Source organism: Pararge aegeria, chromosome 8 (assembly GCF_905163445.1).
Source record: "Pararge aegeria chromosome 8, ilParAegt1.1, whole genome shotgun sequence".
In the NCBI taxonomy this organism is placed as follows: Eukaryota; Metazoa; Arthropoda; class Insecta; order Lepidoptera; family Nymphalidae; genus Pararge; species Pararge aegeria.
Window position 1 is genome coordinate 18,951,272 of NC_053187.1, and position 15,103 is coordinate 18,966,374.

At 37.0% G+C, this 15,103-nt stretch overlaps 1 protein-coding gene across 1 annotated transcript in view; it reads right to left on the reverse strand.

Annotated features, from left to right (window-relative positions):
• Positions 1-2,586: 2,586 nt before the first annotated feature.
• Positions 2,587-15,103, reverse strand: part of LOC120626049 (basic proline-rich protein) — a 46,606-nt gene continuing 34,089 nt past the window's right edge. The window contains exons 2-4 of the mRNA XM_039893330.1: positions 5,278-5,420; positions 3,534-4,669; positions 2,587-3,479 (exon numbers count right to left, since the gene is read on the reverse strand). Coding sequence (XP_039749264.1) covers positions 2,650-3,479; positions 3,534-4,669; positions 5,278-5,420 — 2,109 coding nt within the window. The 3' untranslated portion in view covers positions 2,587-2,649. The remainder of the gene's footprint in view (positions 3,480-3,533; positions 4,670-5,277; positions 5,421-15,103) is intronic.

Genomic DNA, 15,103 nt, shown 5'->3' on the forward strand with positions numbered 1-15,103 from the left:
TCAGTTTTGTTAAAACATTTAAGAACCCTACCGTACAATGTCCTCTCGGCATTAAAGGACGGAATAATCTTAACACAGTAAACCCTATAGGACGAAGGATCCCTACCATACAACCTTGAAATTCCGGTACGATCAATCTTTACATATGACGTTGAGTTATTGTTGGAATGGGGCTCTACAAGAGGGATATGATACAAAATTACCTTAATTTTTCAATTCTTAAATTCGTTTTTAATTCGTATTAAGCTTTATATATTTTTATCCTTACCTCCTTCTACAAAGAGTATGTAAATCTTTTAATTATTTTAGAGTTTTAGGTTAAAATGTAGTTGCTGAGTAGCCAAATCATGGCTAGACTGTAATACTTGACTAGATTATAATATACTTACTTGGTTAGATTATACAATCAATATATACTTTGTTATATGTATTGAGTTTTAACTTTGTAATAGATAATAAAGAAAAAATCTGATATATTTCGAGATATAAATATTTTGTACTCTTTTCCCGCAAATATTACAGAATAATGAAACGATATCTTTAAATACAAGACATAATTTGAATTAATTCTATTAAATAATCTTTAAAATATCTTTAAAAAAATGGAACCCTCAGAGGCTGGTTTCTATTAAAATAATAAAGCCATTCTCGACAATGCCTTAGATAGCATAACTTTCATTATAGATCGCATACGATTAAAAAAAAGAAAGAACCTTCTTAAAACATTTTTATTTTAAAAATTACATTTTACAACCTTACAGCTAGAATTAGTTAAAGGCAGTGTCGATTTCACATAATATTACGAGCTTTTGAGTATTAGAGTTATTTTATTTAAGAATACATATTATATGTATATTATAGGCAATATTAAATAACTAGATTTATGATAACCTTCATTAAAGATAGATAAATTGTACTTTTAGTCCTTTAGAGTTTTCTCAATGGCACAAACATTTAACAAAGTTTTAGGAAAATTATGTCATATCATAAAGAACTATTTAAATGATAACAAATGATTATGTATTGTTGTAAGAAAACTGTTTTAAGCGATGTGAGTAGCCTCAGATCTTAAAAAAACCCGCTAAACAATTAGTGGTAGGGTTTTCCATAGAATGATGTTTATTATACCCATCTCTTTTAATCTTTTAATGTTTTCGCTAACTCTTATTGTTTACCTTTACTGCCTAATCTTTTGAATATTGTTTTCTCTGGTAAATAATGGTCTGCACAATACAATTTACCGAGACAATATGAAACCAACGGCGAAACAGTTAAAGACTTTTTTGGAAATACAGATTTTTAAATTTTATTTATATTGTATGTACTTAAAATTAAGTAGGTATATAGAGATTGGGATAATAAACGCACTAGACCTGGGGGCTTAGGAAACAAACATCGCATAAGGCAGTAATGATGACGCTCCAAATAAAGTTAAACATAATAACTTGAGAATTATTAAATAAATAAGCATAAAACCTTCAAAAGTCTGTTATATAGGCTTATTACTTATGTAAAAAAATATTTCTTTGCAAAGTTTACTTACATAGTATTTTTTTATATGATTTAAAACTCTAATAGATCTGTAAAAGGGCTAATGACAGCGCTCTTTTATATCTATACAAATCTGTTAGTGCGTGCTATAGCCACTATACAGACATAATAGAGCTTTTAAAACTTATTGTTAAATCTTCGTGCTAGTTGGGGTTTTTCTGTGACATAAAAACTTGTGACGTCAGTTTAGATGACTCGTTAAACTCACTGTAGACTTACCAATTGTAGTAAAGAGGGTGACAATTTAAATGTCATAAAGCCCCGAAGCCAGGCCCAGAATTCAAATATTAGAAGCAATATTTTTTTTTTAAACTAATTTACCAATACACGGGCCACTCGTGACAGCGACCAATTCGTTGCGAATTTCGTTTAGCGATGCTGCAAACAAGTCAAATCAAGCAGTCGGTATTCGACCCCTTACTTTTATTGGTTTTTATCTCGCTACTCTTATGCCACAATAATTAAATTAATAGCATAACACACCCACTTTTATTTGAAAAACAGATGGAGAGGTGTGGAACGAAATAATTGCCAAGAGTTAAGTTTTGTCGGAATGTAATGGTTGGAAACTTGTAATGTCACAGGCGAATGTTTGGGATAAGTTTTATGGTGTGGAAAAAGGTAGATTTCAACTAGTCACTGACCACCAAGCCACGTATTGGCAAATTAACATTGTATAGTTATAAAGATCAGTACGTCAATAATATCGATAATATCTTACGTACGTAAGATACTACGATCGTAGTAGTACGATTGCGTCATATGATACATTGGTTTTAAGAAACATATTATACGTGACAGTTGTATAATTTCATTTAATCTTGGAAGCAATAAAAGTCAGTGGTCCTAGTAAAAACAGCTTTACAAGTCTTCTTTTTCTGGATTCAAGTGGTTACGACAATTCAGTAGTGGCAAAAATGGGGTTATAACCATCTCCTTATCCATTGAACTTTTGAGGCTTTCATTTATTGAATGAATAAAAATAATATTAATTATATATAATAATTAAAACAATAACATCCTTATGCCCCTAAGCGCACAGTTTGGTATCACATTTAAAATAATTATGGCATCTTAGTAACTCTTTTACACTAGATATTAGAACACAAAAGGTACTAATGGTTTGTCGTAGAAGTATCCCTGGTCAGGTATAAACTGGGGTCTCGGTGGCACTGGGGGTACGTATGGGGGTCGCCTTGTCATTGCGGGCGTTCTGTATACTATGGGGGTTTGAGTTGTTGATGGTGGGATATAAACGGGAGGCCTTGTCGTTGCAGGAGGAATATATGGAGGCCTTGTTGTTGATGGCGGGATATAAACAGGGGGTCTTGTTGTGGATGGTGGGATGTATGGGGGCCTTGTCGTAGATGGAGGAATATATACAGGCGGTCTGGTAGGAGGAGGTCGAGTCGGTATTGTAAACGGTACTTTAGGTGTGGGATAGTCGTATCCAGTGGTTCTAAAATCAGGGACTATGGTTGAATATGTAGGTTGTCTGGTTGTAGGTGGTGGCCTAGTGGGAGGAGGAGGTGGTGGTCTAGTTGGCGGTGGAGTGGGGGGTGGCGGTGGTCTCGTAGGTGGTAGGTATGTAGATGGTCTAGTAGTAGGGGGAGGTGGTCTAGTTGGTGGTGGAGTGGAAGGTGGTGGTGGTCTAGTAGGTGGTAGGTATGTTGATGGCCTAGTAGGTGGGGGTGGTGGTCTAGTTGGTGGTGGAGTGGGCGGTGGTGATGGTCTAGTAGGTGGTAGGTATGTTGATGGCCTAGTAGGTGGGGGTGGTGGTCTAGTTGGTGGTGGTGTTGGCGGTGGTGTAGGTCTAGTAGGTGGAAGGTATGTAGAAGGTGGTGAAGGCTTTCTCGTAGTAGGCGGTGGTGTAATTATCCTAGGAGTAGTTGGTGGAGGAGGTGGTCGAGTAGGCAAAGTAAAGGGAACTTTGGGTGTAGAATAGAAATAACCTGTTGTTCTATTGTCATCTAATATTGTACTGTAAGTTGGCGGTCTTGTAGGTGGTGGTGTCGGTCGTCTTGTTGGAGGGGGAGTGGGAGGGGGTGTTGGCCTAGTAGGTGGTAGATAGGTGGATGGTCTAGTAGGTGGTGGGGGAGGTCTAGTCGGTGGTGGGGGTCTAGTTGGGGGTGGAGTGGGCCTTGTAGGAGGCAGATAAGTGGGAGGCTGAGTCGGTGGTGGTGGGGGTCTTGTTGGTGGTGGGGGTCTTGTCGGTGGCGGAGTAGGCCTTGTTGGAGGCAGATAAGTGGGAGGTTGAGTCGGTGGCGGTGTAGGTCTTGTAGGAGGAGGCGTGCGTAATGTAGGAGTCGGAGTAGGTCTTGTTGGTGGTAGGTAAATAGGAGGTTGTGTTGGTGGAGGTCTAGTAGGAGGTGGGGTAGGTCTGGTAGGCGGAGGAGGAGGAGGCCGCCTTGTAGGAGGTGGAGTAGGTCTAGTTGGTGGGAGATAGGTAGGAGGTTGTGTTGGCGGAGGCCTAGTAGGTGGTGGGAAAGGTATTCGTGGAGTATTGTAAACGTAACCAGTCGATGGCGGCGGTGGATTGGTTCGTGGTGGTGGTGGTCTTGTTGGTGGTGGTGGCGGAGGCGGTGGTCTTGTTGGTGGAGGTGGTGGTGGTGGTGGTGGTCGTGTTGGTGGTGGTGGTGGAGGCGGTGGTCTTGTTGGTGGAGGTGGTGGTGGAGGTGGTGGTCTTATTGGTGGTGGAGGGGGAGGTGGTGGTGGTCGTGTTGGTGGTGGTGTTGGTGGCCTTGTCGGTGGTGGTGGAGGAGGAGTCCTTGGTGGAGGTGGTGGTGGAGGTGGGAATGGTATGCGTGGCTTTTCGTATACGTAACCATCGAATTCTGTTGTTGGCGGAGGTGGTGGCGGTCGAGTAGGCGGTGGTGGCGGAGGTGGTGGTGGTCGAGTAGGCGGTGGTGGTGGTGGTTGTGGTCGTCTAGTAGGCGGTGGCGGTGGAGGCGGTGGTGGCCTGGTGGGTGGTGGTGGCGGCGGTGGTGGTCGTGTTGGCGGTAACGTAGGCGGCGGTGGTGGCCGAGTTGGAGGTAACGTCGGAGGCGGTGGTGGCCGAGTTGGTGGTAACGAGGGCGGTGGCGGCGGGAATGGTATCTTAGGCTTCGGGTAGAAGTAGCTGTAACAGAGTACATTACAATATCATAATTAAATTAACTATGTTCTTATTAAAATATCACTACAATGATTGTCGCTTGAAAAGCTACACTGAAGAATTCCAATAACTTTAGTCTGATTTGTTATGATGATAATCAATATTCGGAAGGTATTCTTTTTACACAATAAGAATTTAAGTTTAGGTGAAGACTTTTGGAAGTATTTCTCTTATTTCCGTATATTTTTAAGAATTTTTTTTTTTTTTATATCGGAATGCTTTCTTGGTTTTTTGGTTCGGTTGTTTAGTTTTGTTTTGGGTTTTTCTGCTATTTCCTCCCAAGATACTTAATATAATAATAATTTTGAAACTTTTTTTTTATTGGAAAATCTATTTCGTTTTTGAGCTATTTGCAAAAAACTTTTTGGTTTTTGGTTAATTGTGTATAACTTTATTGTTTTCATAAATTACATACACGCCTTTCCGAATCGAATCAAATATTTTTCCGAGACTGCTGAAAAAGTTGACCGAAAAAGCTCTTGTATTCTAGACTTACAGTGTAATAATTTTAAAAGTTAACTTGTTACACTTTGTGATTAAATAGATTTTTGGTAGCTAAAAGTGATACATACCCGTCCTCGTTCAGATCGGCATTGATGGGATCGCCCAGCACAGCATAAAGAAGATTGGAGTTGGGATCGGCTTGCGCCAATCGGTCCGCCCGGCAGGTGTGGTACACCGCCAGCAAGACCACTGCGATGTGCAGTGACAGCCTCTGGAAACAACAGAGGAGATTCTTCGTGAGGGTTTTCGTACAGTTTCACCGATTTCAGCCACGGCGGTTTTTTTTATTACGCTACAAGTTAGCCCTTAAGCTTTCCACCTGGTGGTAAGTAATGATGCAGTCTAGGATCGTAGTGGGCTAGCCTATGAGGGAGTATGGTAGTCATGACCCTAAGCGGTTTCTACGCGACATTTGTCCGTAGGGTGATAACTAGCCACGGTCAACGCCCACCAGTCCAGACTAGAGGAAAATCAGAAAAAAATATTAATTCCCAAATTGCCCCTGTCGGGATTCGAACCCGGAAACTCCTAATTAAATTCACAGCGCTCACCATTGTGCCAGGGAGGTCGTCAATCTCCAGGAAAGAATTTCACTACGCGGGATATATTGTAGTGCACAAACTTAACTTAGGTTTGTTTAAAACGGAGATGTCTCTTAAAAAGTTCAATGTTTGTATTAAACGTAAGCTTATAGAAAAGTCCTATTATAGTATAAAGGACTACGTAAACGATCAAAAAGCTTGGGTGTAAATTATTGCTCTAACCAGGTTGCTCTTCTAATAATTTAAAATGACATTGTGAGATGGTGATAACAAAAAAAAAACACCCGACTTTATTTTGTGGTCCCGGTTATTATCAGTTTGTCGGCCTATTGGCGCAGTGGGCAGTGACCCTACTTTCTGAGCCCAAGGCCGTGAGTTCGGTTCCCACAACTGGAAAATGGTTAGGGATGAACATGATATGTATATTATTAATATTTATGCATATTATTTATTAAAATATTCACCACTCATCTTAGTACCCAAAACACAAGTTACGCTTACTTTGGGGCTAGATGGCGATGTGTGGATTGTCCTAGTGTATTAATTTATATATTTATTTCATTTACTTGTGGTCAAAAGCCCACCAACCCACAATCGAGCAACGTGGCGCTTCTATCCCCTAAAACTGTATTTTTTATGGAAGACGAAGCCCGTGCAAAGTTGTGGGACGTTAGAAGCTGCGGATAATGATGATGGTATTTTTTCAAATTGATGTTATGACACTAATAAATTCTCGCAAATTATTCTCATCTCTTGTCATAATTCATAAAAATACCTAATTCTTGAACCCAAGTCAAGGATCCTTTTCGTAACGTTACCTGCATCGTTTGGTTAATATGTTATTTGACCTCAGGTCAAGTTGCGAATTATCAAGATATCAAATATTTTGCGATGACGGCCGTAACTCAAAACCATTTTTTTTTGTATCACAATAGTTGTCATAGATATATATGTTTAAGAAAGAGCTGGCTGGCCAGCAAATAAAACTGTCGGTCAAAATATTCAAGACTTCTTTAAAATTCCGATTAACCTACAAGTATTTTAAAACGAAGACCGCAAGTTCACCCCCGTTTGTTTCGCTTTTTGTATTGCCAATCTACTTACTATGTAGATTATATGAAAAGCATATTAATGAATACCAAATACTATTTTGAATTCATAAATTTCCTTGTTAATTTGATTTGGTGTTTTATTTTTGTTAATGTTCGTTTGGTATAACTATTTATTTATGTTAAGTTGAAAGCAGAACCACAGATTCTTCTGCGTTCAACTTCTCTTTCTTCTTGCTGGGTTTTCGGGGTTATTTTTGTTTCTTTATATTATTAAAGTCAAGTTGCCAGATCGTTTGACAAATTCTCGCATTCGTAGGACACTGAGTTACTAACATTAGTTGGGAAATAGGTGTTGTAAAAGCGGGCGATGCCGAGTACAGAGCAAGTAATTAAATAGATAAAATATAATCGTAAATATTATAGTAATTAGTTTGCACAGTAGGTAATTCGGTTGCATTTAAATAAGTCTTGAATATATAAAAGTGGCGCGTGTTGAAAATACTTGTTTGATCTGTATACAATAGTTTGCGCACCTATTTGAATATTTGTAATAACGAGGCCACATTATTAGCAAATAAAAGCTGAGTTCACAATTTTGACAAAACACAACTATTTAGTAATCAGAACGTGTAATATGTGCTTATATTATGCTTATAAATTCTGCTGATACATAGAATAGAACAGAATATAATAGAATTACTTTATTAGGCACATACTTTGGTCTTACAAAAAATATTTGTGACTCCGAAACACGAAGAGCAATATTTTATCACTATGTTTTGCTAACATAAAACCGATAGGCGAAAAAATTGTTGCAAAGGTATCAGTAAATCTATTACATGTAGGATGTTGGAATCAGTAAACAAGAGAATAAATTAATAAATTAATTAGTGAATATAAAATGTACAACACACAAAAGTGCAGAAAACAAATGGGTACAATACCGGTGGTATATTACTAGGGCCGTGTTTTAGTTGGCAAAGCATTTATCCCGAGCTTTTTTTTCCACTACTAGTTAGACGTTGCCTGCAATCTCACCTACTGGTAAGTGATGATGCAGTCCAAGATGGTGACGGGCTAACATTTTAGGGGTACGTCAGTTATATTAAACCCATACCCAACCCCTAATCGGTTTCGACAACGTACCAGAACGCTAAATCGCTCAGCGGCACGTTTTGGTCGGTAGGGGAGGCAGTTATTACAGAATCCCAAATTGACTTTGCCGGGATCGAATCCGGGACCTCCCACTTTAATCCACAGCACTCACCGCCAGGGAGATCGTCAAAAGTTTGCTGGAGAGATGCTTTGTTTGTTAGTCCTTCCTTCACGTCGTAACTAAGTAACCAAACAACAATTTGTAAGAGTCGTCTAATTTCTATCAAACACTGCAAGTATGATTATTATACGTATACGTTCTCTACCTTTAACTTTATGTATTAGTTTATTTTACCGTAGTGAAATTTGTATTAGTATATTTTATTTATTTTATGTGCTTATTAATTTTTATGTATAAATATACAGATTATATATACAGCTTAGAGCTTTGCACACCGCTATAAGGTTTCACATGTGAGTCGATTCCCCATAATCGTTGCCTGGAAGAAATCACTATAACTGATAAGGCCGCCTTTGTTACACAAATTTAAATTACTTTTCTTTTTTATTTAAATCGGTTTTGTTCTTGTGCAATAAATCAATCAAAAAATTATTTTCGATTGATTGATTGATTTTTGGAATTAATTAAAAGTGCTGAGAGTAGCATGTGCTACTTTTCGTTACAGGAAAACAAACGGTCGTAGAACGCTGGCTACCGCTTCAAAGTGGAATTGCATTATGGCTTATCATTTATTGTGGTCGGGCATTGTATTATGGATATAACATGTGGGTTGTATGGTCGTAGAAATGTCACCTTATGACTTCTCAATGAGATGCCTCAGCCGTGCGTCGGCACGGTTTTGTATGCAAATAGTTGTATGCAAATGAAGTCAGTGCATCTGTTGTTGGAACCTTCATGTAGTTACTACAGTTTACTTAATTGTTTAGCATTCCTAATTTGTCGTAGGATAATATGTTGATTTTGTATGGAAACTGTTGATGTTGAAAAAGAAGCAACTACTGAGTTTTTAACGGGCTTCTTTTCGCTACAATATGCCTTCCAATGGTAGTCACTGCAAACAGATTTTAATATAAAAAAGTGATAAAAAAGGCCTACTAAAAATACTAAATGAGTTTTGAATTTGGTTGCTTTAGAAATATATGCTTTCACTGTCGAAAAGTACAGCTAGTAATAGTGTACATAGAGAGTTTGTCATAGTAAGATTATGGTGATGACTAGATTCAAACTAGGGGTTCCTAGCACCCTGGAATAAGAAGAAACCCGCAAGAAACGTAGCCGGGTATTCTTTTTGCTATGGACATCTCACATTATTACAAAACTATTTAGACCTTAGACCTTAGACCAAATATATTTAACCTTACCGGTTATTCATAGGTTTTTAATAGAGAGGAAAGAATTTTTTTTTTGACTCCTCCGAATTGTCCAGACTGGTGTAAGGAAAGATGTTTATCACATTCTGATGAAATGTATCCGTAGCGAGGTTCAGAATAAAATGTTTGCTGATGTTATTATATTGTTGTTGGCCGAAATATTTATATAATAGATTTCATATTAATTAAAAAAAATTAAATAATGTAACCAAAAGTACCAACATTTTCTCTGTAATAAACAATTGATATTGAACTATTGTAAAAAGTATGTACTACACGATATAAAGTATTCATAATGAACTACAACAAGATCTGCAATATCTAACTATCATAGTTAAGTCGCTATAGCAACTTTTGTGTCCTAAAATTTTATTAAATCGCCGGTGGAAAAAAAAGTGGGTTACATTAGTATCGCAGTATTAATTCTTATTTAAATAAATAGTTTTTTTTTCAAGGCTATTTATTTAGCAATAAAATACATTTTAATTCATTCCATTTAATTGGATATTCAATTATGAATTTATCGAGTTTAAAAAATTTGGACTATACCTAAACGAAACGGTTATGTTTCGATATACACACAATTGAAAAAGTTCTTTCTAAAACTATGTACTTTACTGTATGTATGACTACACTTTCATTGAATGCTACATATTTCACAAATAGGCTGTTCCTTTGGGATACACATGAATTATCCATTGGCATATTGGTAATAAAAACAACAGTGGCCTAATGTCAAACAACAAACTCATTTTTTACATAAATTTTACGCAGGCGATCACTGCAAACAGTAAGTCAACGGTCAGAGTATTTACGTAAACACACAAAATGGCAATCGTCTGAACCTGACCCCCTTACGAAATGTACAGACAGACGCAATACGCACTGTAACTGGCACGGGTTTAACGTTTATTCAATAGTATTTGTACCGTGCGAAATTATATAACCATAGATAATACCACTTAAGCCATGGAGAAATGGTTCGACGTGACTGAAAAAGCTATAGGGGATTTAGGTCATATCTTTTGTCTTAACTTTTGCCATATTGTTACAGTAGGTACCTAATAAACTACATATGTTTTCTTAGTGTCAGAATTTCTTTATGTAATTCTTACAATAGAATTTTTAGTATTTTTTTTTGTAATAATTTATGCTGTTTACGATATTGGCTTTTTGTGTATAAAAGAGTATATGGGAAGCGGTGATAGATCAGTGGGTAGGAGCTTGACTTCACTTTCGGGAGGCCGAGTTCGAATCCCAGCTAACCTCTAACTTTTATATATGCGTTTTAAGCAATTAAATTATCACTTGTTTCATCGCAAGGAAAACGTCGCGAGGAAGCCTGCATGCCTGAGAGTTCTCCATAATGTTATCAAAAGCGTGTGGAGTCCGCCAATCCGCACTGGGCCAACTACTATGGGCCTATGACTATGGGCCTTTAGAGGATTAGAGGAATGTGAACAAACTCATGTAGCTTGAGGATGCAAAAAATCAAAAATTTAAGTAGGATGTGTTTATATAATCAATAAACAAAAAAATATTAAAGTATTGATTAACTTTGAAACTTTCATTGTTCAATTATCTAAAGCAAGATTTTTTATTTTCTGATATTTAATATTACTGGCTGAGTCGTGCAACTTCGTCTGCACCAAATCGGTTGTTACCGGAAAACTCGAATAAAATGACATTTCTAAAAATGAATCCCCAAAAACCCCTGTATACTAATTTTCATGAAAATCGTTGGAGCCGATTCCGAGATTCCAATTATATATATACAAGAATTGCTCATTTAAAGATATAAGATATGACAGTCATATTCTTTTAATTCCTAAAATATTATACTAATCATTTTATTATATCTCAACTGGGCTCTAACGTTTGATTGGGTCAGAAGTTGGGTCAGATTATATTCCGGCTAGTTTGTTAATCAAAAGTTTTTAAAGTTTCTGTATACCTTATTTTAGGTCATCATCATCATCATCATCATTTCAACTCATTACCGGCCCACTACAGGGCCAAGAGAAAGGGTTAAGGCCGTAACAACCTCGTTGTCCAGTAGTTAACATGTTCAGCTTCAAGCTAGAGTCAGATTCCCAGATAAGCTTTTCTCTTAAGATATTTGTAGTACTAGCCCGGAGTTCCAAAATTTCTGCAGTTCATCACCATTCCCCGGAGAGCACGTTAACTCGAATTAGAATCACTTACATGCGATGATTGTACCTACCTCTCTCCTTGAGCTGTTTTTAACGCCTTTGGTTGGAAGAGATCGCTATGTAGCGATAAGGCCGCCAAATTGTATACTTTTTGTTAAATTTTTTACTTATAATTTGTTATGTATATGTGGCGTACAATAAAAGTGTATTCATTTTGTTAAATTTTTTACTTATAATTTGTTATGTTTATGTGGCGTACAATAAAAGTGTATAAATAAACCGTAATTTCTCATCCTTTTTTAAGTGATATAAAAATTAAGTAACTCATATCCAGTTGTGTAATTATCACATTACCAATTCGCTGTGCAGTAATTTCTGGTCAAACAGGCATGGTTTGTAGACATCTTGACCTCTCCGTACAGAGGTCGAATACAAATGTGTGCTCAAAACGTTAGGCTGTGACCTCTAAGACGGACCTCAAGTTTCGTTAGCACGTCATTTTATTTGGAAAATTTATTACTTGCCGTATCATAAATAGTTTACATTGTCGATTTTAATAATCGCTAATTGGCCGAGGACGACCTTGGAGTCAGTGGAGTGATGAAGTACAGATGGACATGGGGGTTATGGCAGTTCGAGCTGAAAGGCTACTGACCTCCTCCGACTGAGAAATTTGCTGGGCCTCTTAGGGCTGTAGAGTTTTAGTGGTGATGAATTGAACACAGACGCACGTATAAACGTTTTGACGGCCGATTGGCGCAGTGGGCAGCGACCCTGCTTTCTGAGTCCAAGGCCGTGGGTTCGATTCCCACAACTGGAAAATGTTTGTGTGAAGAACATGAATGTTTTTCAGTGTCTGGGTGTTTATATGTATATTATAAGTATTTATGTATATTATTCATAAAAATATTCATCAGTAATCTTAGTACCCATAACACAAGCTACGCTTAATTTGGGACTAGATGGCGGTGTGTGTATTGTCGTAGTATATTTATTTTATTTATTTATTTATAAAAACACACACACAAAATACATTCAACATACCAACATATGCACAGTAGGCACATACCACTATAATAACATTTTGTATTGCTATTTATCAACCTAAACCTATACCTAAACATTTGTTCACTGTTATCATAAAGATAATTACAATTATGTACCTATTCTTAAGTGTTGCACTTGAAGAGCACTACCTCCTATAATATAGGTTAAATCCTAGCATAGGGGCAGAAGTTTTTCAATTTCTACATATCGATAATTTTTTATCTAACCACATATTGCTGCAACAATTGCTAGGATCATTTAACTGATAACTAATGTGTCTTCTTGTATACCATTATAATTGTACTTGTTTCTTTGTGCCCAATAAAGTATTTTATTATATTCTATTCTATTGCATTTATGTGATAAGTTTCCTTTACCTCTTTGCCACGTGTCACCTGACTAGACATAGCCATGATCATTATCACCGGCCCACTACTGAGCACGGATCAGTGTGGTGCACTTCATACAATGTTAAAAGCACTGCCTACCCTAATTCTTTGATATAACTCTACAGTAGGGGGATTTTTCCATTTCATTGCCATCTTCCTGCTATATGCACTTGGTCATCAACTATATGCACGCCACTGGCACGGATCCCCTATCAGAATAAAAAGGGATAAGGCCGAAGATATCTGGCCAAGTGTGGACTTCATACTCCCTTGAGAATGTTATGGAGAATAGATTGATCTATACATGCAAATTGCACAAACCCTCGCGGTGTTTTCCTTCCCCCTTAATGCAAACTGATATTTAATAAAAAACGCACATAACTCTAAAAGATATAGTTGCATGGAGGGGCTCGAACTGAGGCCCTCCGTAATTTAGTAGCCTAAGTTTAAATTACTTGCTGCCATACGGTTTTTTTCATCTATAAATTTAAGTCGGTGTTACTCTGGATGATATAACGATTTTAATAATACATGACACATACAAATGTGATCACGCATTGAGATGGTATCGCGTATAACATATAACTCTCATCAACATAACACTCACAACAAATATTAATCCTGAAAACATTAGGTACACAACTTTTTAGATGGTTATGCAATAAAGTTGTGGACTTCACTTATTATTTATTATTATCGACAAGTAGTCGAGTTCAACTTTTATTTGACGGCCGATTGCATTCTGAGTCCAAGACTGTCGGTTCGATTCCCACAGCTGCAAAACGATTGGGATGAATATGTTTTTTTCAGTGTCTTTATATTTTTTTAGACGGTCTTTATCTGTATATTATACGTATTTTTGTAGATTGTTCATAAAAATAATCACCAGTCATCATAGCACCCATAATTCAAGGTATGCTTACTTTAGGGCTAGATTGCGACGTGTTTACACACACATACACACAGTTTGTGTTATGTTCAGACATATCAATAATAAATCGTTTTATCGATATAAAAATTGACTTGATACCATAAGTACTTGATTTATAAGCAACGTTAATCGTAACCTAAAGCAGATTTGACTACTGACCTAGCATTCTATAAAGCTATAATGCTTTATAAATTGAAAACAATGCGCGATGACCAAGTCTTATGTAACCCATCCTAGTTATCGCTGATACGTAATTGCTAAATGCCAAATGATTGCGTTGACTCTTAATTGAATGGTTTTTTTTTATTATCATCATTAATCTGTTACCGGCCCACTACATGGCACGAGTCTCCTCTCAGAACGAGAAGGGTTAAGGCCGTAGTCAGAACACTATTGAGATCTCTTAGACATACAGGTTTGAAATTAAGAGAAAATTAAGATAGCTAAATCTTAAGATTAAAATTATTGAATGGCTTATGCTTCGTCAGTTTTATTCAGTAGACGAATATCTAAAACTAAAGGTTTAAATAATTGTGTTTCTAGGTTTATATTTTGGTTTACTTTATATTATTTCATTTAAGTTGACATTGTTGTTTAATTTCACAGTTTTGATACCTTAATTTTGTAAATATAATTTTATTATTAAGGTGTTGTTATAATTTGCATGCCATAGAATGGCAGATTGTAGCACGGAACTTGTTATGTTTTATTATAAGCTCAAATTTGTCAAACTGCAATCTCGCAAATGAAGATTTGAATTTGACTTTGATGATTTTATCTTCACTGCTTTAGCAAATATCATCAAAATCATCACCAATCCATGATTGGACGGGTTTGCCAATCATCAACATGATAGTAGATGGTAGTAGTAATGATGGTAGGACAGTGGACTCTGCTGCCCATTTTCCGTTTTATTCCCTAAGTCGCCTCGAACGACACCCGCGGAAAGAGGATAGTGGAGACAACTGTATTCTAATCTGCCATCACCACACGGCATAGCAAGCGATAATAATCAATTAAAATAAATAAATAAGTATACTACGACCATACACTTATCACCATCTAGCCCCAAAGTAAGCGGAGCTTGTGTTATGGGTACTAAGATGACTGATCAATATTGTTATACACATAAAAACTTATAATACACCAAGACACTGAAAAACATACATGCTCATCACACAAACACTTTTCAGTTGTGGGAATCGAACCCACGGCCTTGGACTCAGAAAGCAGGATCGCTGCACACTGCGCCAACCGGCTGTCTTTTAATTAAATTAAAAACGCACAACTCCG